The 25,986-nt window shown below is 45.6% G+C and overlaps 1 protein-coding gene across 1 annotated transcript in view; it reads right to left on the reverse strand.

The window, feature by feature from the left end:
* The window catches only part of ankrd44 (ankyrin repeat domain 44), a 72,006-nt gene that overhangs the window by 32,256 nt on the left and 13,764 nt on the right, over positions 1–25,986 (reverse strand). The window contains exons 5-12 of the mRNA XM_089002721.1: positions 22,978–23,178; positions 21,134–21,221; positions 19,411–19,553; positions 19,125–19,337; positions 17,318–17,396; positions 11,183–11,297; positions 11,016–11,098; positions 5,007–5,070 (exon numbers count right to left, since the gene is read on the reverse strand). Of these exons, the coding sequence (XP_088858847.1) occupies positions 5,007–5,070; positions 11,016–11,098; positions 11,183–11,297; positions 17,318–17,396; positions 19,125–19,337; positions 19,411–19,553; positions 21,134–21,221; positions 22,978–23,178 (986 nt within the window). The remainder of the gene's footprint in view (positions 1–5,006; positions 5,071–11,015; positions 11,099–11,182; positions 11,298–17,317; positions 17,397–19,124; positions 19,338–19,410; positions 19,554–21,133; positions 21,222–22,977; positions 23,179–25,986) is intronic.

Here is a 25,986-nt window from a genome sequence, read left to right on the forward strand (position 1 = left end):
CCGAATGGCAAAATTTTGGCTAATTGCAGCCCTGGGCAATTTGATGTAAATTTCAGTTGACAGCACAAAACGTTAAAGTGCCTGAATGTCAGCCCCGTGAGATAAAGGAAAACCATGTTTTTACTAATGGGGTCGCATAAAACATGTTATTGCAAAGATGGGCAAACAGCTGAAATTAAATAACATGGGCACTAGGAACAATAGTATAAATCCAAACGAGCTTTGTTTTGGATTCATTTGTGTTCTGTTGGCCTACATTCCTCAAACTGTATAAGAAAGGGGACATTTTCGGAACACAACCCTCACCCTCCGGCGGCGGCAGCGTGCAGGCACGTCCTCCCCTGACTGTCGGGGGTGTCAATCTGAAAGCCTGCACACAGGACCGAGTCATTACACATTATGCTAAATCTCCGACCTGAAGAAGGCCAAGCAGTGACACAGAAGTAGACAAACAGCAGCAGCCAACACAAAGACAGAAGGATAGGAAGCGGTAGAGAAAGGGAAGGGGTGGGACAAAGAGAGACAGAGAAGGAGAGACAGGCATTAGTGAGATCGGTGGTAAGGAAAGGGGTTAGGTGAGAGTGCATTCAGGTGCAGGAACACCTCACTAACCACAAACACAGAAAAAATGCTAACAGTTAACCACGCACAAATAGCCACTGTTGCGTCACACGAGTGTATGATTTTGAAGTGCGCTTTTCAACACTTTCATGTCTTTCAATTCCTTGATCTCCTTGTTGTGCGTATCACCCTGACGCATAGCACACGCTTGCAAATTGTATAAAAGGAGCTGTCGCGGGACAGAGAGATTGGGCGAACCACGGGGCAGACTCATCTCGGACTCAGACCCAGACAGACGCACCGCTCGCAGAGACCTGCTCAGCATCGCACGGAGTTTCACAGCACGACTTGCTCGACTCTACGCCACGATCAAGCTCTGCGCATCATCTGCCTGGAAGATCTGACAACGAACCTACTTACAAATAAAGAGAAACATCAAACTCTTTACCAGCATCCACCCATTTTTGAATCCGCTTAACAGACAGGTGTCAAAGTCAGACCTGCCACATCATTTTATTTGGGCCTTGAAAGCAAATCAAACATGTGATGTGCAAGATACTAGATAAAGTCTGAACCAAAATTTCAAATTGTCCCATGTAAACTACAATAACAGCCGTTTTTGACTTCAATTTTGAAAATTAGTTATTCATTAATTTGTTATGCAATCTACAGGTATGTGTAATATGTGCAGGGGATTAAATGTTCTAATGGATTATCCAAAATCATAACGGCCAACGAGAGGAAAGCGTAACTAGAATGTGGCCCGCGGCAAAAATTGAGTTTGACACCCTTGGCTTGACAGAAAGTGGCGTCTCTCTCTGTCTCACTATCTCTCTCTGTGCAGTGGGGGTATCCTGCAACACTCACTGGAAGTAGTTGTATTAAGTTCATCCTGTCTACTTGATATCTAATTTAAAACAGATTCTTATCTTACAGAGTTCAGTTAACAATACATCTGCTGATGCACAAACTTGGACACATCATCAGTGTTGATTCCTAGAATCACTGGGTGTTTCGGGTCTTTCAACAGACACCCTCCTCCAGGCGACCCGACCGGGGTTTGCAAGGCCCCGGCCTGTGTCCAAGTGGCATGCTACTGCTCCACTGCCCCCACGGCTCTCCCCTCCTCAACCAGAGCCATCTGGTGGCTCTTTCTGCTGCCTCCACGTTGTTGCCTATGGCTCTTCTGCGGTTTGCACCTGTTATGCCCAGTGTGCCATAGGCTTTGCTCAGGGAGTGGCTGGCAAATCCCCGACTGCCCACCTCCACTGGCATACACCTCGACCTCCACCCGTTCCTCCGACATTCCTCCACCAGCTCCTGGTACTTCTCCCTCTTCCTTTCCTGAGCCTCCTCCATCCTCTCCTCCCAGGGAACCGTCAGCTCCAGCAAGAAGAGTTGCTTTGTGGCCTCAGAGACCAAGATGATGTCAGGTCTCAACCTGGTCTGGGTGATGTGTGCTGGAAACTTCAGTTGCCTTTCCAGGTCAACTGTCATCACCCAGTCTCGGGCCGTGGAGAGCAAACCAGCAGAGCGGTTGCTTGATGTATTCAACCTTTGTCCTTCTTTAACAAAGTGAATGGTCTTCGCAGTGGCTCGGGTATAACGGCTTGCCGCAATCCCCTTGCTGATTGCTTCAGCGATGGATTTGAGGACCTGGTCGTGCCTCCACCGATACCGACCCTCACCCAGGGCCTTGGGGCAGCTGCTCAAGATGTGTTCCAGAGTCCCAACCTTGGAGCACAGGGGGCATGCTGGTGTTTCTGTGGTGCCCCAAGTGCACAGATTAGATGGGCTTGGAAGGACATCGTACACCCCCTGAATCAAGAACTTGATCCTCTGTGGGTTCCATGACCAGATGTCCTTCCAGGTGACGCGGCGCTCCATCGCCTGCTTCCACTTCATCCAGGCACCCTGCTGCCGCATGGCCACTGCTCTGCTGGTTCGTTCTTCCTCGACTGCAGCTCGGACTTCCTCCTGCACCAGCCTCTGCCTCTCCCTCGCGCTGGCAGAGTCATAGCGGGTCGCTGTTCGGCTCCCCAGTCCAGCTCTACCTTGCACCACTGCTCCAACAATGGTCCTGTGCCTCAGTCGAGTTTCTGCACGCTCAACTGCCTCGGCTGCCCTCCATTTCCTCCCAGTCCTCACAACGATCCCTGCCCCAGACACTTTGGCATCTCTGGATCCAGAGTACTGCAGATGTTCCCGTGCCCGTGCTACGATGAATTCCTCCCTGACTGAGCTGAAGGGGAGCCTGAGCTTGTTGGTTTTCCCGTACAGCCCAATGCTACTTAGGCTGCGGGGCAGTCCCAGCCATCTGCGCAGATAGCTGCTCACTCTTTGCTCAAAACCTTCCACCACGGTCATGGGGACCTCGTAGATTAGCAGCAGCTAGAGGATTCTTGGGAGGTCCACTTTTTTTACGTGTACATTGCCAAAAAGAAGCCAAGATCACCCCAGCTACAATTGCATATACATGACAGTAACACATTGCCAACACGGTAAAAAGCCAATTTCAAACTAAACCTTCTCCTATCAATAATAACACCCATGCCTAAGTATGCTTTCAGTTTCAAGTTGTCCCTTGGCAGCATGTCAAGACATAATGGCTGACTTGACTTGCCATCAAAGCCTGTTGTTACCAATATAACAGGTTCCTAATATATCACTGTTGTTAAAGTCAAGGCCCCGGGGCCAAATCTGGCCCGCCACATAAGCAAGTCAAACTTCTGAAATTCCACGATGCTTGCTAAAATCCGAACGAAAATGTCAAATTGTCCCATATAAACCACAATAACAGTCATTACTTTTTACTTCAAATTTACAAAATAGTTATTCATTAATATGTTGTGCGCTCCATATGTAATATGTGGAGGGGAAGAAACATTCGAATGGCTTCCCCATATTCATAACGGCTCTCAAGAAGACAATGTAGCTCGCAGCAAAAAATGACTGACACCCTTGTAAAACAACCTTCAATCCCCAATTCAGGGCTCGAAAAACCAACGACTTGATTACACTGACGTATCGCATGGCGCCTGTTGCCAGTAATGAGTAACGGGTCTAGCTCTAGCCAGTTCTAGGAAGACAAAGTCATGTCAGAAGCAGTTTTGCTTGGCCATAACAACCCACTTGAGTACCACAAGCCTTAAATTTAAGTGTAAAATATTATAAATGTAAAAATGAAAACCAGACAGATGTTTACCACAATTTAGATTTTCGGTTTCCGAACGTTAAATTTATGAAAATTAAACCTTGGATTAAGCACTACTTTTCGGGATACACACGGAGCGCAGCCCCACCACAACTTTTGATTGTTAGCCGCGATCGCGTAAGTTTGTTGCTTTCCGGGATCGCGAGCTTTTGCACCTCCGTGTTCCATTTTATTTTACCTGGCTTGATAGGCTGGACGGCTCGCCCCCGCCCGCCTTCTTTTGTCGCGTGATTCCAGGGCCGTGGAATCATCGGACTCGTGCCTTTTGTTGTAATAAAATCTCTGCGAGCACCTACGGGACTCGAAGTGGATGCAGATGACATCGAGGAGCTTGTTGCTGACCATAATGAGGTCCTCAACACAGAGGATTTGATTTGCCTTCAAGATGACAAGCACAAGCAAGCAATTCTGGAGTTTTATTTGAGGACGAGGTGGAATGATGTGCACGCTTTTATTGAACAGTTCCCCCCAGAAAAGACTGTGGCTATGAGAATCATCAACATGATGAATGATAATGTGATGCCTCAGTTTCGTAAGACCTTACAAGTCAGAAAGCAACAGGTGTCAATTAAGAGCCATCAACGACCATCACAAATGTAAATAAAGTGACTTTATTATACAGTGCAGTGTATTTCTTTCATTAAAATACAATAGCATATTTATTATACATAAAATAAGGTATATTGTGTGTAGTTTTAAGGCCTATTTAGTTGAAATTGATATTTTATGGAGACCTGGGAACGGATTATTCTAATTTTAATGGTTTCCTATGGGAAATTAATTTTTGGGGTACACACTTTTCACCTTACACACTCTGTCGGGGAACCAATTAAGTTTGTAAGCCGAGGCCCCATTGTACTTTAGTTTTCAGTCCGAAGGACCAAGCAAAAAAAACAGTTACTCATTTGAATTTTGAGTAGGATATCCGAATGGCAAAATTTTGGCTAATTGCAGCCCTGGGCAATTTGATGTAAATTTCAGTTGACAGCACAAAACGTTAAAGTGCCTGAATGTCAGCCCCGTGAGATAAAGGAAAACCATGTTTTTACTAATGGGGTCGCATAAAACATGTTATTGCAAAGATGGGCAAACAGCTGAAATTAAATAACATGGGCACTAGGAACAATAGTATAAATCCAAACGAGCTTTGTTTTGGATTCATTTGTGTTCTGTTGGCCTACATTCCTCAAACTGTATAAGAAAGGGGACATTTTCGGAACACAACCCTCACCCTCCGGCGGCGGCAGCGTGCAGGCACGTCCTCCCCTGACTGTCGGGGGTGTCAATCTGAAAGCCTGCACACAGGACCGAGTCATTACACATTATGCTAAATCTCCGACCTGAAGAAGGCCAAGCAGTGACACAGAAGTAGACAAACAGCAGCAGCCAACACAAAGACAGAAGGATAGGAAGCGGTAGAGAAAGGGAAGGGGTGGGACAAAGAGAGACAGAGAAGGAGAGACAGGCATTAGTGAGATCGGTGGTAAGGAAAGGGGTTAGGTGAGAGTGCATTCAGGTGCAGGAACACCTCACTAACCACAAACACAGAAAAAATGCTAACAGTTAACCACGCACAAATAGCCACTGTTGCGTCACACGAGTGTATGATTTTGAAGTGCGCTTTTCAACACTTTCATGTCTTTCAATTCCTTGATCTCCTTGTTGTGCGTATCACCCTGACGCATAGCACACGCTTGCAAATTGTATAAAAGGAGCTGTCGCGGGACAGAGAGATTGGGCGAACCACGGGGCAGACTCATCTCGGACTCAGACCCAGACAGACGCACCGCTCGCAGAGACCTGCTCAGCATCGCACGGAGTTTCACAGCACGACTTGCTCGACTCTACGCCACGATCAAGCTCTGCGCATCATCTGCCTGGAAGATCTGACAACGAACCTACTTACAAATAAAGAGAAACATCAAACTCTTTACCAGCATCCACCCATTTTTGAATCCGCTTAACAGACAGGTGTCAAAGTCAGACCTGCCACATCATTTTATTTGGGCCTTGAAAGCAAATCAAACATGTGATGTGCAAGATACTAGATAAAGTCTGAACCAAAATTTCAAATTGTCCCATGTAAACTACAATAACAGCCGTTTTTGACTTCAATTTTGAAAATTAGTTATTCATTAATTTGTTATGCAATCTACAGGTATGTGTAATATGTGCAGGGGATTAAATGTTCTAATGGATTATCCAAAATCATAACGGCCAACGAGAGGAAAGCGTAACTAGAATGTGGCCCGCGGCAAAAATTGAGTTTGACACCCTTGGCTTGACAGAAAGTGGCGTCTCTCTCTGTCTCACTATCTCTCTCTGTGCAGTGGGGGTATCCTGCAACACTCACTGGAAGTAGTTGTATTAAGTTCATCCTGTCTACTTGATATCTAATTTAAAACAGATTCTTATCTTACAGAGTTCAGTTAACAATACATCTGCTGATGCACAAACTTGGACACATCATCAGTGTTGATTCCTAGAATCACTGGGTGTTTCGGGTCTTTCAACAGACACCCTCCTCCAGGCGACCCGACCGGGGTTTGCAAGGCCCCGGCCTGTGTCCAAGTGGCATGCTACTGCTCCACTGCCCCCACGGCTCTCCCCTCCTCAACCAGAGCCATCTGGTGGCTCTTTCTGCTGCCTCCACGTTGTTGCCTATGGCTCTTCTGCGGTTTGCACCTGTTATGCCCAGTGTGCCATAGGCTTTGCTCAGGGAGTGGCTGGCAAATCCCCGACTGCCCACCTCCACTGGCATACACCTCGACCTCCACCCGTTCCTCCGACATTCCTCCACCAGCTCCTGGTACTTCTCCCTCTTCCTTTCCTGAGCCTCCTCCATCCTCTCCTCCCAGGGAACCGTCAGCTCCAGCAAGAAGAGTTGCTTTGTGGCCTCAGAGACCAAGATGATGTCAGGTCTCAACCTGGTCTGGGTGATGTGTGCTGGAAACTTCAGTTGCCTTTCCAGGTCAACTGTCATCACCCAGTCTCGGGCCGTGGAGAGCAAACCAGCAGAGCGGTTGCTTGATGTATTCAACCTTTGTCCTTCTTTAACAAAGTGAATGGTCTTCGCAGTGGCTCGGGTATAACGGCTTGCCGCAATCCCCTTGCTGATTGCTTCAGCGATGGATTTGAGGACCTGGTCGTGCCTCCACCGATACCGACCCTCACCCAGGGCCTTGGGGCAGCTGCTCAAGATGTGTTCCAGAGTCCCAACCTTGGAGCACAGGGGGCATGCTGGTGTTTCTGTGGTGCCCCAAGTGCACAGATTAGATGGGCTTGGAAGGACATCGTACACCCCCTGAATCAAGAACTTGATCCTCTGTGGGTTCCATGACCAGATGTCCTTCCAGGTGACGCGGCGCTCCATCGCCTGCTTCCACTTCATCCAGGCACCCTGCTGCCGCATGGCCACTGCTCTGCTGGTTCGTTCTTCCTCGACTGCAGCTCGGACTTCCTCCTGCACCAGCCTCTGCCTCTCCCTCGCGCTGGCAGAGTCATAGCGGGTCGCTGTTCGGCTCCCCAGTCCAGCTCTACCTTGCACCACTGCTCCAACAATGGTCCTGTGCCTCAGTCGAGTTTCTGCACGCTCAACTGCCTCGGCTGCCCTCCATTTCCTCCCAGTCCTCACAACGATCCCTGCCCCAGACACTTTGGCATCTCTGGATCCAGAGTACTGCAGATGTTCCCGTGCCCGTGCTACGATGAATTCCTCCCTGACTGAGCTGAAGGGGAGCCTGAGCTTGTTGGTTTTCCCGTACAGCCCAATGCTACTTAGGCTGCGGGGCAGTCCCAGCCATCTGCGCAGATAGCTGCTCACTCTTTGCTCAAAACCTTCCACCACGGTCATGGGGACCTCGTAGATTAGCAGCAGCTAGAGGATTCTTGGGAGGATCCCATGCTGGTAGACCCAGGCCTTAAATCTTCCCGGGAGCCCAGACTTGTCCACTGTTTTTAACCAGCCCTCCAGTTCAGCGCTGGTTGCTTTGATGGACTCGCTGTCATTCAGGCTGCAGTTGAAGACCTTGCCAAGGCTCTTCACTGGCTTCTCGGACACTGAGGGGATCTGGTGTTGTCCCAGCCTGAAACGGAACTTGTCTGTGACTTTCCCCCTCTTTAGAACCAAGGACTTGGACTTTGCGGGTTTGAAGCTCATGCGTGCCCACGCCATGATACACTCCAACCCTTGGAGGATCCACCTGGCTCCTGGTACAGCTGTTGTTGTCACTGTGAGGTCGTCCATAAAGACTCTGATGGGAGGTTGCCTTACTCCGGACTTGCTAAGAGGGCCCCTGCATTCTGGTTCAGCTGCCTTGACCAGCATGCCCATAGCCAGTGCGAATAGGATGACTGAGATGGTGCACCCAGTGATTATGCCTACTTCCAGCTCGTGCCAGTCAGATGTCAGCTGGCTAGTGGAGACTCTCAAACTGAACTTGCTGTAATAATCCAGGATGAGGTCTTTCACCTTCTGGGGTACATGATACTTCACCAGTGCAACCTCCACCAGTTTGTGGGGTATGGAGCCATAGGCATTGGTGAGGTCCAGCCATAATACTGCCAGGTCACCTCTACTTTCTCTTGCCTCTCTGATGAGCTGGGTTACCACGCCTGTGTGCTCCAGGCAACCAGGAACGCCCGGTACTCCTCCCTTCTGCACTGACGTGTCGATATACTTGTTGCCCAAGAGGAAGCTGGAGAGTCTTCTGGCTACAATGCTGAAGAAGGTCTTGCTCGAAACTGGTCGATGTTCTCAGACCTCTCGTCTTTGGGTATGTATACTCCCTCCGCATACCTCCATGTCTGGGGGATCTTGCCTCTCCTCCAGATCACCTTCAGGGCCCTCCAAAGCCGACGTAAGAGCTTTGGGCAGTTTTTATATACCTTGTACGGTACTCCGCTTGGGCCTGGTGCTGAGCTCGACCTTGCTCTCCGCACCACTTCCACCACTTCACTTAGGCAAGGCTCCTTGAGGTTGAAGTCTGATGTAGGCTCTGGTGGTGTTGTCATTGCATCGCATGGACCTAGCGGTTGTTCTCTGCTAGGGTCACTGTACGTGGCCTTGAGGTGGTTGTTGATGGCCTCCTTAGAGCAGGTAAGGTGACCAGCCCTCTTCTGACCAAGAAGCTGCCTGGTCAACTTGAAGGGATTGGCCAGAAAAGCTGTTCTCTTTCTGGCTCTCTCTTTCCGCCTTCTTCTGTGGAACTCTGCCCTCCTCGAGGTCAAGAGTTGTTTCCTGAGGATTGCTCTCAGGTCCGCTAGGCCAGCTCTCTCAACTTCCCCTGCGATCTTATACTGCCTCTTCAACAGCTTCAACTCTTCCCTCAGGCTCTGGATTTTCCTTGCTCTGCGGCATGGAGCATAGGCCGTTGGCGTGGGCTTTGGTGCCTGAGTTCCAAATCGCTCAGCCGCGATGTTCACTATGAGGGTGGTCATAGTTCTCAGCCGCTGGTCCACATCCCCCTTGGATGTCGCTTCCAGAACCTTGTCCATGTCCTCATCAAACTGCTTCCAATCAGTTCTCTTCGAGGATTGAGGCCACTGGATCCTTGGTTGGGCCGAAGGTGCTCCGCCAGGTGGAACTGTTGAAGCTTGCTGGCTTTGAAGGCTTTGTAGGTTGTTGGGAGGTGATCCGCCATGTATATGCCGAAACATGTCAGGTATTTGAAAGACCTACAATACACTGTCTGTAAGATAAGAATCTGTTTTAAATTAAACTCACTGGAAGTGTCAAATTAAAAAAAATGTATTATTGTACAGAAAGTATTTAGTAGAACAAGTTCAAATCTGCTTTTTTATTGTTTACAGAAAATCTTTGTGCTGTGTGTCTGAGTTAGTTTGGGAAGTTGATATACCCAAATGATTGGAGCCAAAGTGTCATATGTATACTGTATTGGGAAATGAAAAAAAAATGGTTAGAAGCTCTCTGACTGCTCTCACTTTGGCTTGGAAATCGAAATATTTCCAAACGCATTGATGCAAATTTCCCAATTGTCGGACTATTAAAGGCTTTCTGATTATGTATCCAAAAACCGCATGCTATTGAAATAGCGTTTTTTGTGTGTTTTTTTTGTTTTTTGTTTTTATACCATGGAAAATTTGAGAGCCTCACAAGTGTAAAATAAATTTTGAAGTTAGTTAACTGGAAATGTGAACATACAGTAAGTGTATAACTGAGCAGCAGAATAGTAAGTTAGCATTCTGATAATTTTTGGCAAGGTCAGCAATATTTTGTCTGATATAAACGTGTCCCAAGAGCATGAATATTGATTGATGTGCTCAGTTTACATAACAATGTGGTAAATGAAATGTATTATTATTATTATTATTATTATTATTATTAAAAAAAGACTGCTCCATGAGCAGCACACAATTGTTTCGGTTTGCTGAAACCAGACGCGCAAAGAAACAGATCTGACAGGAGTGTCGTCATTGGTGATCCAACATGACTCCCAATCGTGATTGTCTGTAATCAGAATTTCATCATTGAGAAGAGTCATTTTCACTCAAATTGCAGGACCCACAGAATATTTAGTTCTATAACTACATAAACATTCATTTCAGCGTAAGAAACCTTATAGACACTCTTCTTTTATCAGAAAAAAGAGTTAACTCCTAAATTATATGGGTCTGTAGTTATCTGAGCTTAAAATGGGGGCGGCTGTACAAAATACAATCATACATATTGATTTAATAGTGCATTAACAACAGCTGAAGCTATAACAAAGCGCTAACATGGACAAAATTCCTAAATTATGAGGCTGCAGTAATATGAGGTGCAAGTCGGGGCGGCTGTACAAAAGGCAAATGGAAGGGATGTTTTCCCCTTGTGGAAAGGGAAAACATTGTCAAAGGTCTGACCAGCGCTCGGCACCCCCGCAAGAAAAACCAAAACCTGAACAAATTTGGGAATGGCAGCGAATGAGTCAAAATGAACATTCAATAATTTCATCTTGGGTTTCTTAAATTATGTTGTACATGCTAAATTCATCTGCACGATTTGTATCTGTGCCTCCCAGCATGTACAAAATGAACAACAGAACAATTTTGATCAATCCAGGGTGTGCCCAGTAATCAATATGCTTGTTTTTGCATACGTTTTCTTTAAATGAACGTATACTACAATGGACACCTAATGTTAACAGGCTACAGGGTGCAGGAAAGCGTTTAAAACAATGCCACAACAGCAGCCTAAGTCGCGACTTAAGTCACATTGACGAAACGTTCAGCATCTTACCTGAGGATAGCAACTTGCGGCAGCAGTCCAAGTGAGCGTTCAAGGCAGCCATGTGCAGGGGGAACATGCCGTGGATGCCTCGCCTTACAGGAAGCAGACGGACATCAATGAAGGACGTTTCACCAGGTTGCAATTGTTGCTTTTTGTAAGCGGGGACAATGCAATACCTGGTACAGTCGGCTCCGCTGGTAATGAGTGTGTTGATAAGCAGCTCGTGGCCATAACGAGCAGCGACGTGCAGCGCCGTGTTGCCGTCCTTGTCCACGCTGTCGATTTCTCCGCCTGATACACAACGCCTGATGTTAGCGAAGATTAAAGTGCACACTTTGCACCTCTATTTGCTCGAGGGTGTAGTTTTCGTTGTTTGTATGTGTTGTTGCTGCATGCGCATTATGCATTTGCTCCAACGATTATAATTATTGTGATGTGAAAGCTAATATTAGGCCAACTATAGATTTTTCGCATCACGCACTTATGGAGTTTTGTTCGTCTCAGTATGGAATGTCCTTTTGTATAATCAGTCTTTGAATCCACATTGTGAATGAGTGACATCATTGCTTACCTCCATGAATGACAAAGGAAGTATGTATTAAAAATGATAAGACAAATATTAAAAAACAAACACCTACCAGTTGTTTGGCATGAATGAGCTGAGAATCACATGCAGATTGTGGCCTTCACACAATTACATTCACTATATATTATATATGCATGCATATGTATGCGTGTGTGTGTGTGTGTGTGTGTGTGTGTGTGTGTGTGTGTGTGTGTGTGTGTGTGGGTGTGTGTGTGTGTGCGTGCGTGCATGCATGCATGCATGCATGTATGCATGTATGTATGTATGTATGTATGTATGTATGTATGTATGTATGTATGTATGTATGTATGTATGTGCCTCGACTGGGATCACCACCTTATCGTGGTGAGGCACTTTGCGCGTCTCCGTGACCCCGAGAGCTATGTCGGCTGGAGTCTTGTACTCCTGGCAGGGTCACCCAAGCCGAACAGGTCGGAGGGTAGAGGCCAGACAAAGAGTGATCCCAAATCCGCACCCAGGGGTAGGCGTAGGCGGAGTCCAACAGATCGGACCACCGGCAGCCCCTTGCAACCGCACTCACCTGAAGGTCGTCTCGAGTCTTCACTCTTGCCACTGGAATACAGTGAGTGCGGCCAAGTATGTGGGGGAAGGAATTGCGCGCCCCGTCCCTCACACTAAATCCACTAGTAGCGCAGGTTTCAGCTTCCACCATATAAGTCCACTGGCGATAGGATAAAGTGACGGGGGCAGGTCATGGATGTGACTGGAAGCTTCTAGCTTGAATCCTACACAGCGGCGGTACAGGATTGATGGTCGTTGCGAAGATGGGATGGAGCAACATTATCCTTCGGCAGCATCCTGTGCGTCTGAGCAGCCCTATTCAGGGTCCGCACTGCTCACCCCTTATAGGGGAAGGGTCTAGAAAAGGTGACCTAATCATTGCTTGTTCCACCACACCTGGGTGGCCCACCGCAGCCACCAAGGCATCCCCCCTCTGCGGTCGAAAACGAAATATAATCAAACCCATGACTATGAACCTGGCTTCCTGGAATGTTCGCACCCTCCTCGATGCTCGAGACGGGATGGAGAGACCTCGAAGACGAACTGCCCTCATCGCACATGAGCTAAGGAGGTACAACATCGATATTGGCGCACTCAGTGAGACTCGGTTCTCAGGCGAGGATTCACTCACAGAAGTTGGTGAAGGTTACACCTTCTTCTGGAAGGGTCTCCCAGAGAATGAGCGAAGACTCCATGGAGTTGGCTTTGCTGTGAAAAGCAGCTTACTCAGTAACATCCCCGAGTCCCCCCAAGGCATCAGTGAACGGCTTATGACCTGGCGTATTCCCCTGGTAAAAGGTCGCTTCGCAACTTTAATCAGCGCCTATGCTCCCACCTTGGATGCTGACGATAACACCAAAGATGCCTTCTACGAGTCCCTGGATGCTACCATATCCAAAATCCCTGCCTCTGATAAACTTGTTCTGATGGGTGACTTCAATGCCCGAGTAGGTACTGATGCCAGGCTCTGGAAACAAGTAATCGGAAGGCACGGGACGGGGAAAATAAACAGCAATGGCCTCCGACTCCTCACTCTGTGCTCTGAGCATCAGTTGATTGTAACTAACACCATCTTTCAGCTGAAAAAGAAATACATCACATCATGGATGCACCCCAGGTCCAAACATTGGCACTTACTGGACTACATCATCACAAGGCAACGAGACCAAAATGATGTCTGCATCACGCGGGCCATGCGTGGGGCTGAATGCTGGACTGATCATCGACTGATCAAGTCCAGGCTCAAGCTGAGAATTCGACCTCCTCATAAGAAACAGCAGCCCCAAAGGCGCCTTAACACCAGGGCCCTGGAGTCCCCAGAATGTGCAGCCAGCTACCGCCACAAGCTGGCAGAGGGACTTGCCAGCCTGGACAACGACACCAGTAACGGTGACCTTGATGTTGAAAGCAGGTGGAAAAAATTGAGGACAACAATTCATCAAGCTGCCTCTGAGACCATCGGCTTCACTCAGAAACGTCATCAAGACTGGTTCGATAACAGCTCAGCTGCCATACAGGAGCTTCTGGAAGCCAAGCGCAAAGCCCATACCACACTTCTCTCCAACCCTCATTCTCCACTTCTCCTCTCTCACTACAAGGCCATCCGTGGTGAAACACAGAAACAGCTGAGGATGATGGAGAACAAGTGGTGGCTCAGCAAGGCCCAAGAAATCCAGAGGCATGCAGACAACAACAACACACACGCCTTCTATGATGCTGTAAAATCCCTGCACGGCCCACGAAGACAACACATTGTCCCAGTTAAATCTGCAGACGGTTCTGTACTACTGAAGGACAAACAGCTAATACTTGAGCGCTGGGCAGAGCACTTTGACTCCCTGCTCAACCAAGTAAACCCTTCAGACACATCTGTCCTTGACTCCCTCCCAGAGCTTCCAACAGTTCCCTCCCTTGATGAACCTCCTCAGTTCACAGAGGTCCTCTCTGCAATCCGGAGCCTTAAAAACAACAAAAGCCCTGGCCCTGATGGACTTCCAGCTGAGGTCTTCAAGAGCGGCGGTTATCTCCTGACACGGAAGCTTTACCACCTCATCTGCAACATCTGGCAAAACGGGACACTTCCTCAGGAATGGAAAGACAGCAACATTGTCACCATTTACAAAAGGAAGGGGGACAAGTCAGTCTGTGGCAACAGCCGTGGCATCTCCCTACTTTCTGTTGCTGGCAAGATTCTTGCAAAAGTAATGCTGTTCCGTCTTACATCGCACATTACCGAAGACATCCTCCCAGAGACACAATGCGGCTTCAGGAAGGATCGAAGCACTCTGGACATGATCTTCGCTGCGCGCCAAGTTCAGGAGAAATGCAAGGAACAAAATAAGGACCTCTATATCACCTTCATTGACCTTACAAAGGCATTTGACACAGTTAACCGTGACATTCTCTGGACCATACTGCAGAAATTTGGCGTCCCCTCCAAATTTCTTGGCATCCTAAAACAGTTCCACAGCGGCATGCAAGCAACTGTACTTGTTGGTGGCCAGCAATCTTCCCCGTTCCCTGTGGAAGTCGGGGTGAAGCAGGGCTGTGTACTGGCCCCTGCTATATTCAACCTGTTCCTGATGGCAGCTACGCTCCTCTTCCATAAGTCCATCCAGGAAGGTGGCGGCGTACAAATCCAATTCCGCCTGGATGGTAACCTGTTTAACATCAGACGCCTACAGGCCAAGACCAAGACCCTGATCAGCGGCATCCACGAGCTACAGTATGCAGATGATTGTGCTCTGCTGGCCCACAGCCCAGCTGCCATGCAAAATGCCCTTGATACCATGTCCTCCGTCTACCGATCACTCGGTCTCGTGATCAATGTAACCAAAACGGAGGTCATGGCAAAAGAGAGTTCTCCAACCCCAGCGTTCACCCTCAGTGGCACACCCCTCAAGGTTGTCCAACAATTCAGCTACCTCGGCAGCATTCTAACACCCTCCTGTCTAATTGATGATGACGTCCAGGCCCGCATCCATCAAGCCTCCAAAGCTTTTGGCAGATTGCGTACTCGTGTGTTCGAAAACAACCACTTAAGAACTCCAACAAAAGTCGCAGTCTACCAAGCAGTGTGTGTGTCCACGCTGCTATATGGCGCAGAAGCCTGGACCGTCTATCGACGCCATGTGAGACGCCTTGATGCATTCCACATCAGGTGCCTCCAACGAATCCTTGGCATCACCTGGCAGGATCGTGTTCCACACACCGACATCCTTCAACGCACTGCCTCCACCAGTATCGAGGCCATACTGGCAAAGAGGCAACTTCGGTGGGTTGGACATGTCATGAGTGTGTTGATAAGCAGCTCGTGGCCATAACGAGCAGCGACGTGCAGCGCCGTGTTGCCGTCCTTGTCCACGCTGTCGATTTCTCCGCCTGATACACAACGCCTGATGTTAGCGAAGATTAAAGTGCACACTTTGCACCTCTATTTGCTCGAGGGTGTAGTTTTCGTTGTTTGTATGTGTTGTTGCTGCATGCGCATTATGCATTTGCTCCAACGATTATAATTATTGTGATGTGAAAGCTAATATTAGGCCAACTATAGATTTTTCGCATCACGCACTTATGGAGTTTTGTTCGTCTCAGTATGGAATGTCCTTTTGTATAATCAGTCTTTGAATCCACATTGTGAATGAGTGACATCATTGCTTACCTCCATGAATGACAAAGGAAGTATGTATTAAAAATGATAAGACAAATATTAAAAAACAAACACCTACCAGTTGTTTGGCATGAATGAGCTGAGAATCACATGCAGATTGTGGCCTTCACACAATTACATTCACTATATATTATATATGCATGCATATGTATGCGCGCGTGTGTGTGTGTGTGTGTGTGTGTGTGTGTGTGTGTGTGTGTGTGTGTGTGTGTGTGTGTGTGTGTGTGTGTGTGTGCGTGCGTGCGTGCATGCATGCATGCATGCATGCATGCATGTATGTATGTATGTATGTATGTATGTATGTATGTATGTATGTATGTATGTCAAAGAAGTACAGATGACGGCTGAAGAAACCTTTTAATTCACTATGTTTCTGCATTTAAGCTTGGAATCGATTTATAGTTCAACACCCAACCAATACATATTTGAAAACAGTATCGAAAAAATATTTATAATTTCACATATACGTTCGAGAAGAAATAGATAAGCACCCAGTCGCCATTTGCAAAACTTACGGAATGGGTCAAGTCACGTTCCAGTGAAAGGGGCGATCAAGTTCACTGGCTCAAAATGTGCACTCGCTAGTTAAGTTATAACGCGTGATCATGATTGTGGAAAATGTAACAATCTGCCCCATCTGGCACAGAATTGGGCACAGTGTTGCTGCATTTCTTTTCTCCAAATATTAGAAATTATGGTGGGCGGCATGGTGATTGACTGGTGAGCACATCCGCCTCACAGTACCAGGGTGCAGGATTCGAGTAGAATTTGGAGGTTCTCCCAATGTCTGTGTGGGTTTTCTCTGGGTACTTCGGCCTTGTCCCACGTTACATTTTTTAATTATGCATGACAGGCTGATTGAACACTCTAAATTGTTCATCGATGGATGATTGTTAGTCTCTATGTACCCTGCAATTGGCTGGCAACCAGGTCAGGGTGTGTCCCCCGGCCGCTGCCCAAAGATAGCTGGGATAGGCTCCAACATACCCCGTGATTCTTGTGAGGATAAGGCGAATCAGAAAAGAGATGGATGAAAAGAATAAATAAACCTTGGTAATAATTAAATACAGTACACTGTGAAATACAGCATTTGAATTATCTCTAAAATTATTTCGAATTGGACAATTGTATATACAGTAAAGTCTCGTTATATCGATATTCTCGGGAGTCGGAAAAAATATCGATATAACCGGACTATCGATATATCCGCTTCTGCGGGCATGTAATTTTCCCCTTGAGTTCATAGAAATAGTATCGTAATAAGCAGTACTATCGATATAACCGATATCGATATAACGAGACTTTACTGTGTAATCGAATTGGATGGATGGATGGATGGATGGATGGATGGATGGACGGACGGACAGACATATGAAAATTCTGGTATGACACAATTTTTACCCTCTAAAATTTCCAGTACTGTACCAGTACAATCTTGAAGAAAGAGAAAACAACTTTTGGACCAGGTCAAGTACTGTTACAAAAATTTCACCCCAATCCAAAAAAAAATAACACATCAAACTGACAACTCACCATTCTGGATGAGAGTCTGAGAGCGAGTAAAGCGACCGTGCACTGCTGTCATGTGGAGAGGACTCTTCCCGTCTCGACTCTGTAGGAAGGAAAGAATACCGTCATGAGAAATATCTGCTTGTCAAAAATACTCATGTTAGAAAAAAAACAAAGAAACCAAAAAAATATTTTCTACTTTAGTGTGTGCCGGTGAGAAATTAGTAATAACGTCTTCTGTCTGCAATATGTTAATCCTGATATTTTTGGGAATGTTTATTTTTTTGCTATTATATACTCCACATATTCTTTATCAACTTTAACTAGAGATGTGGAGATATGCCCTGGAAAGGAGTGAAGATCAGTCGCAGCAAGACAGAATATATGTGTGTGAATGAGAGGGATCCCAGTGCAAGAGTGATGCTACAGGGGGAAGAGATAAAGAAGGTGGAGGATTTTAAGTACTTGGGATCAACTGTCCAGAGCAATGGAGAGTGTGGAAAAGAGGTGAAGAAGCGTGTCCAGGCAGGCTGGAGCGGCTGGAGAAAAATGTCAGGTGTGATGTGCGATAGAAGAGTTTCAGCTAGGATGAAAGGAAAAGTGTATAAAACAGTGGTCAGACCAGCCATGATGTTTGGACTGGAGACAGTGCCACTGAAGAAAAGACAGGAAGCAGAGCTGGAGGTAGCAGAGCTGAAGATGTTGAGCTTTTCTTTGGGAGTGACCAGGTTGGATAGGATCAGGAATGAGTACATTAGAGGGACAACTCATATTAGAGGCTTTGGAGAGAAAGTCAGAGAGGCCAGACTGAGATGGTTTGGACATGTCCTGAGGAGAGAGAGCGACTATATCGGGAAAAGGATGCTGAGCCTTGAACTGCCAGGCAGGAGACCGAGAGGAAGACCGAAGAGGAGGTTTATGGATGTGGTCAAAGAGGACATGAAGGTAGCTGGTGTGAGGGAAGAGGATGCTCAAAACCGGGATAGATGGAGGACATTGATTCGCTGTGGCGACCCCTGAGGGGAAAAGCCGAAAGGAAAAGAAGAAGATTCTTTATCAACTTTAAAGGACAACCGATGCCAAAGTTGTGTCCATAATTTGTAAAATCACTTCAAATGACTTCTACTGAGCGTATTTTACAAAGATTCCATGCATATAGCTATATTTTAGGTTTTAAGACTTGCACTGAATATTCAGGAAGTCTTATTTTCAAGTTGATGACGATGCCTGACGTCACGTCACGTCTGGAACGCCCTTGACCGAGAAAGCGACACACAATGCATTTTGGGTACTCTGTTTGGTCTGAAAACTTCGTGCTGATCCGTGTTGATGGCGAAATTAGAAGGAAAACACATAAATAACGCGATGGTGAATCGTTGTGTGTTGCACCAAGACTACTATTTGATACTAGTTGACACAAATTCCCAGCAGACAAATCAGCCCATTTCCAACGGAGCTTGGGTGCCATCTTCTGCATTTTCTGGGAATCTACATTGGAGTCTTGACGGCTCGAATTGATACGGTAGGACTTCTTTAATCGATTGCAAACATTTATGCTTTCCTCTTCAGAACTATTTGAATCATATTCATAACTGGATGAGTTACAAGAAAGCATCTTCTCCGATACTGGGACACTTTAATTCATTTTTATTGGTGTTTTGCATTTGACTAAAAATATCAGCCTGCGTGTTTTGGGTATTTTAGATGCTATAAAACGTTTTTCTGATGTCAGTTAGGTAACAAAAAATGGTGTTGGTTGTCTTTTAAGTGAAATTCACGTTTGCACAGTAAGTAGAAAAGAAATTGGAGGGGAAAAAGTTGTCCGTCATACCTGCACATTGACATTGGCACCGTTGTTAACTAGAAATTCCAGACAGAGGGCTCCGTGCGTCGAAGCGGCTGCAAAGTGCAGCGGCGTGAATCCTTTGTTGTTAGGCTGGCTGACATTGGCACCGTAGTCGATGAGCTCACTGACAACAGCATCCCGACCATTGAAACACGCCACATGGAGCGGTGTGTTGCCAAAGGCGTTGGATTTGTCGATCTGTGCCCAACAAAATGAATAATTATGATTTCAGTCAACCTGCTGGTAAGAATGACGAACTAGAGGTCAGTACCTCCACAGCAAGGTTGAGGAGATGCTTCACCACTGCCATCTGTCCGCTAGATGCAGCCGTGTGCAGAGGTGTGTACCCTCGTTTGTCCTTACAGCAGAGTTCCGCCCCCTGACTCACCAAAAGAGACACCACGTCTAAATGACCTGCAGGGGAACACAACACATAAATACTCCATATAGATCTATTTGCAAATTTCCCCATTTTAGGACGAATAAAGGTTTTCCGATTCTGATTTCCAGACCGCTTAATCCCCATTAGGGTTGCGGGGCATGCTGGAGCCTATCCCAATCGGCTTAGCGCAGGAGGCGGGGGACACTCTGAACTGGTGGCCAGCCAATCTCAGGGCACACAGAGACCAACAACCATCCACACTCACAGGAAGGAAGGAAGGAAGGAAGGAAGGAAGGAAGGAAGGAAGGAAGGAAGGAAGGAAGGAAGGAAGGAAGGAAGGAAGGAAGGAAGGAAGGAAGGAAGGAAGGAAGGAAGGAAGGAAGGAAGGAAGGAAGGAAGGAAGGAAGGAAGGAAGGAAGGAAGGAAGGAAGGAAGGAAGGAAGGAAGGAAGGAAGGAAGGAAGGAAGGAAGGAAGGAAGGAAGGAAGGAAGGAAGGAAGGAAGGAAACCGGTACCTCTACTGTGAGGTCGACGCACTCATCACTCGACCACCTTGTCAAGTCTTCTGCCTTTAGCACCACCAAAAGCCTATAATTACAACCTAAATTCTTCACTTGGAACCAGGCAGAGGAAGTTCTCCTCAACATCACTGTGACCTTTTGTAATGTTGTCTGCTAAATGACGATTCCCATTCTCTAAGTTTGCCAATTTTTTAGGCGGTCCTGAGCAGTGAAGAAAACTGGCTTTGTTTTATTGCTTCTATTTTAAGATGCTGTGAGTATGTTTTTTTTAACTGTATTTGATTGTGCAGCTTGTGCTCGTTGTGTTTCTACACGTTTTTGTCTCCGTAGCCAACTGTGCCATCCAAATAAATAAATAAATAAATAAATACATACATACATAAATGATGTTCTTTCTCTGTCAGCATGATACGCGCACACTCACATCCGACAATGGGCCACTCTAAAGTAGCCAGGCCAGCAAATTTGCCAATAGAAGATGCATGCTCAGGCTGGCTTGCCAATGGAATCTTAGAATTATGCCGGATAACTGCTGGTGTGAAACAAAGTGCTAAAATGTTTATATAGTAGGAGAGGGGGGGACTCATGCTGGGACTGAAGTGGATTCCAAGACAAATTTTACCAGGCTGCAAAAATCAGGGAAAATCAAATGGTAAAAATAGTTTCATGCTGTACTGTATCTCCAGAAGTAATAATAATAATACATTTAATTTACAAGTGCCTTTCAAATCACTTTACAATTAAAAGAACAAGAAACACCAGAACAATAAAACGATAAATAAAATTATCAATAATAAAAGAGCTGATTAAACTAAACTGTGAATGCCATTTTAAACCGATGTGGTTTGAGGTGGGATTTAAAAGTGGGAAGAGAGTCAAAATTACGGATGTTGGGTGGAAGTGAGTTCCAGCGTTTGGGAGCAGAGCAGAGCAGCAGACAAAGGTGCAGGGAGGATGAGTATCTGAGGGTATCTGAGTACAACATAGTCCTCAGTCTTTGCACATTTTCAGCATTTATCGAAAAAAAGCATAATGTAATGAGAAACACATCTCTTTAGGAACTTTAATGTTATGAGCAGTGTAATGTTTTACCCATAAAGGCTGCCCAGTGCAGCGCTCGGCCATCCTTCTTATCAAAAGCGTTGATGTTGGCTCCTTTGGCAAGGAGGAGATTCACCATCTGAAACACAGATGCACACGCACGCACACACACGCGCACACGCACACGCGCACACACACACACACACACACACACACACACACACACACACACACACACACACACACAATCTGATTGTAATAAAAGATGAATTAATTAACTTAATTTGTGATTATGTGATCCCGTTTGTTACCTCAAATGTTCATAAAGATAATGTCTTCCATTGAAATAAATGAAAATTCAATGATTTCATTCTAGCCCCAAACTAAGTGATAGATACATTTTTGACCAATGTATGGTTTAAAATGAATGTCCACATTTTCAATCCCTCCCCAAAAAAATCATAATGTGGGACCATATCTTCTTTTCCTTTCGGCTTTTCCCTTCAGGGGTCGCCACAGCGAATCACGGTCCTCCATCTAACCCGGTTTTGTGCATCCTCTTCTCTCACACTAGCAACCTTCATGTCATCTTTGACAACATTCATAAACCTCCTCTTTGATCTTCCTCTCGGTCTTCTGCCTGGCAGTTCAAGGCTCAGCATCCTTCTCCCGATATAGTCACTCTCTCTCCTCTGGACATGTCCAAACCACCTCAGGCTGGCCTCTCTGAGTTGTCCCTCTAATGTACTCATTCCTGATCCTATCCAACCTGGTCACTCCCAAAGAAAACCTCTACATCTTCAGCTCTGCTACCTCCAGCTCTGCTTCCTGTCTTTTCTTCAGTGGCGCTGTCTCCAGTCCAAACATCATGGCTGGTCTCCCCACCGTTTTATACACCTTTCCTTTCATCCTAGCTGAAACTCTTCGAACACACATCACACCTGACATTTTTCTCCAGTCGTTCCAGCCTGCCTGGACACGCTTCTTTACCTCTTTTCCACACTGTCAATTGCTCTGGACAGTTGACCCCAAGTACTTAAAATCCTCCACCTTCTTTATCTCTTCTCCCTGTAGCATCACTCTTGTACTTGGGTTCTTCTCATTCATACACATATATTCCGTCTAGCTGCGACTGATCTTCATTCCTCTCCTTCCAGTGCAAACCTCCCCCACCTGTTTCTCCCCCACCTCCCCAACCTGTTCCTTGCTCTCGCTACAGATCACAATGCCATCTGCAAACAGCATCATCCAAGGAGATTCTTGTCTAAATCGTCTGTCAGCCTGCCCATCACCATAGCAGGGGGCCGGACCTCACATAGTCATTTTAAATCTATCGATGAAAAGGTTTCTTCAGCCGGTAGTTTAGGCCCTATATATATATATATATATATATATATATATATATATATATCCCTACTGTCCAGACATGGCGATGCCGGACTCTGCCATGATAGGTCCCTGCTCTCAGGTTGGGGGGAGCAGAGGACTACTCCCTGCGGCTCCACTGATTTCTCCATTTTTTTTTGTCCATTTTTAAAAATAATTTTAGGAGTGCTTGCTCATGGAATCACCAGCGAGCGTTTTCAATTGACGAAAGTCTGCTTTTGCCATCTGTATTTGGGTAAATGTGTGATATGTAGGCAGAAATTCCTCCTGGTAAAAACATGCGTGGATTGCTATTGTGATGTGATTACCACCAAAATGGCTGAATTAACGAAACAATACAATATAAAAAATAAGATATATCCTTTTGTCGAAAGTACAGTGGGTGAACCTATTCATTGGTTGGCTATTTGGTCAGAAAATTGAAGAAAGGCAAAAATATGTGTGTCGAAGGCTGCCATCGGTGCATTTGAGTGGCTGAAGAACAAAAGCAGATAAAATGTGTGGTATACCTCCATGTGGCCATTGAGAGCAGCGTGGTGCAAAGCGGTGCGCCCACCGCGGTCCGACACGTTGACACTGCTCAACATCGGGATGATGATTTCGGCGCAGCGCAGCGCATTGTTGGCAGCGGCCACATGGAGTGGCGTCTGCCAGTTCTTGTCGCGGGCGTTGACGTCCGCTGAGTGGCGGATCAAAACTCGCACCGCTTCCTGCAGGGAAAACATGAGCGTGTTATTCTTTTTTTTTTTTTCAAAGAGAATGACACCTATATGTTTAACATTGCCTTTCTTTAATGGTACTGTTCAATTTTTGTGAATTTTACATATTGTTTTGAATATTGTACCTGAATCTGATCCAGATTGTGAATTTAGATATCTTGTATGGTATAGATATATTTTGGGGGCCCGTCTAACCATATCGAAACAGCTGTGATTGCAAGCTGCGATTGTCGACTGCTGACCGCAACAAAACAGTGAACTGCTTTTTTGAATATCTTTTTGTGAAAGTGAAATTGATAGGATGCTTTGGGTGCAATGAACATACACTGGTATGATATGATGGTTATGACCAAGCCTTGGCAACCCAAAATGTAGTTTGGAGTCCAAAAATAAATAAGAACATTATATAAGCCTTGTGTGGTATGTATCTGCATTAGCTATATCAGCCTACTATCGAAATGACTAAGTTGTTTACAAATACATAATGAACCTTCATGATTACATTTTCCTTGCAGAGCATTCTGTGGACAATGACGCACCATGGGACTATTCTGTTGTAGGATGTCACCTGAAGTTTAACTTCATTAAAATATAAATGAATTCCAGTATGTTTCATTGCTTTGATGAAAGTAAAGAAATGCAATAAAGAAATTGACTTTTTCATCTCATTTTATTTTGAGGTTTGGAAAAAAACTTTTGGACCGAAGATTGAATACTCGTATTTACAAACAACAGACGTCATTACCTCATTCACTGACTGACGATGTGCAAATATGTGTCCAGTCCAGTGCCAGGATTTTTGTCATTTTCACTCAAATTGAAGGACCCACAGAATATTAAGTTATATGACTACATAAACATTCAATGCAGTGTAAAAAACCTTTGACTCTCTTCTTTCATCAGAAAAAAACAGTTCATTTGGGGCTTACTTGGTTGTAGAGTTATCTGCATTGAAAGTAGGGGCGGCTGTACAAAAGATAAATGATGCCTCCTCGTGAGAGGAAAAAACATTGCCAGAGGTCGGACCGCAGCATGATTCTTACCCCACACAGGAAAAAAAAAACAAAACCCGAACTAATTCGGGAATGGCGCCCCACGTCATACTTTCAATTCCCGAATAAATTCGGGAATGGAAGTGAATGAGTTAAGATGTGCATATTGGAGGCAATGTTTGCAAACATTGAAACTCATCTAACTAACTAACTAATTTTATTATGTATATTCAATCACTCATGTATTGAATTTTATTTCAGTATTTAAATATTCTTGGACGACTATGCTCTCTTTCAGAAATAAAATAGTTATGTCCCATGTCAGATTGTAGTGATATTTACTTTGTGGGCACATATAAAATTGTCTGCCACATCACATCAGATAAGTTAATGTAAGAATGTGAGGAAAAAAAATAATCAATGAACGCCTGGTGCAGTGTGTCATTTAACACAAAGTTGCCACGAAGACCACAATGGGTTTAACCTTAACCAAGGTAACATATTTGTCCTCAAAACCTAATTTTTTTATCAAGACCGCAAGGGGGAGGGATGAGTGGTTGAAATTGGCACCTGATCCCAATTCAACTCATCTCTATGATAGATTTCTATGCACGCACGGAGAAAATTACATGCAAACAGGGTCGGATATATCGATAGTCCCGGTTATATCGATATTTTTTCGGATTCCCTTGAATATCGATATAATGAGACTTTACTGTGTATATATATATATATATATATATATATATATATATATATATATATATATATATATATATATATATATATATATATATATATATATATATTGTATCTTGTATGTGTATATTTCATGGCAAGAATGGCTATGTGAAACACCACCTGAAAGTCTCATGGAAACTGTGAATGCAGCACTGACAGCGATCCCGACCGGAACGATCACGGAAACCAATGAGCTGATATACGCTTCAGCATCAGTGATCCTAGAGATGCTTGGCTACAAGAGCAACCGTGAGAGCCACGAGATTCGTTACCCACCATGGAAAAGAGGGTTGGAGGCTAAGATCAAGGTGGCTCGGAAAGATGTCAATTGACGGAGACCCACAGAGGTGTGAATAAAAGGCCAATACCCAAGAGTTACATGCAGATAACCATACTGATGCACTCAAAACTGCCAAACAAAGGCTCCAGGCCTTGTTCAGTCGCCTAAAGAGGTACACGAAAGACAATGAGGCCAGAACAATAAACAAGCTGTTCGCAACACAACCTGCGCAAGTGTACGATCAATGGCAGCGTTCTAACAGCAGAGCAGACCCTCCAAAGCTGGAAACTGAAAGATACCGGAAAGGCATATGGGAGAAGGAGGTCGCACATAACAGCAGTGCACAATGGCTGGTGACTCTGAAAGAGGAGCACAGCAACCTCCATGAAGAGAACCCAGTTACCATCACAGCGGCAGACATACAAGAAAGAGTCTCAGGTATGAAAAACTGGACTGCACCAGGCCCGGATATGGTCCACACCTACTGGCTAAAGAAACTCATAGCACTACACGAGGGCGAACAATCCTGATCATGAAGTACTGGGACGCTAGGTCAAACAAACGCACACCTCGTTAGTGTTTTTCGAAGATCTCCTTCTTCTGCTCGACCGTAATTTTCTTTTGTGTACTGTTCGGCTTAACACTAGCCTGTGGTGGGGTATTTTTCGGTCCCATAATAGCAAAAGTACTCCACTTGATAAAAAACCACATCTGCACTTAAAGGACTCCGCCTCCGGTATGTAAAATCACTTCAAATGACTTCTACTTCTTCTAATTGCAAACATT

This window comes from Hippocampus bargibanti, linkage group LG08 (assembly GCF_051943395.1).
Source record: "Hippocampus bargibanti isolate YZ-2025 linkage group LG08, ASM5194339v1, whole genome shotgun sequence".
Lineage (NCBI taxonomy): Eukaryota > Metazoa > Chordata > Actinopteri > Syngnathiformes > Syngnathidae > Hippocampus > Hippocampus bargibanti.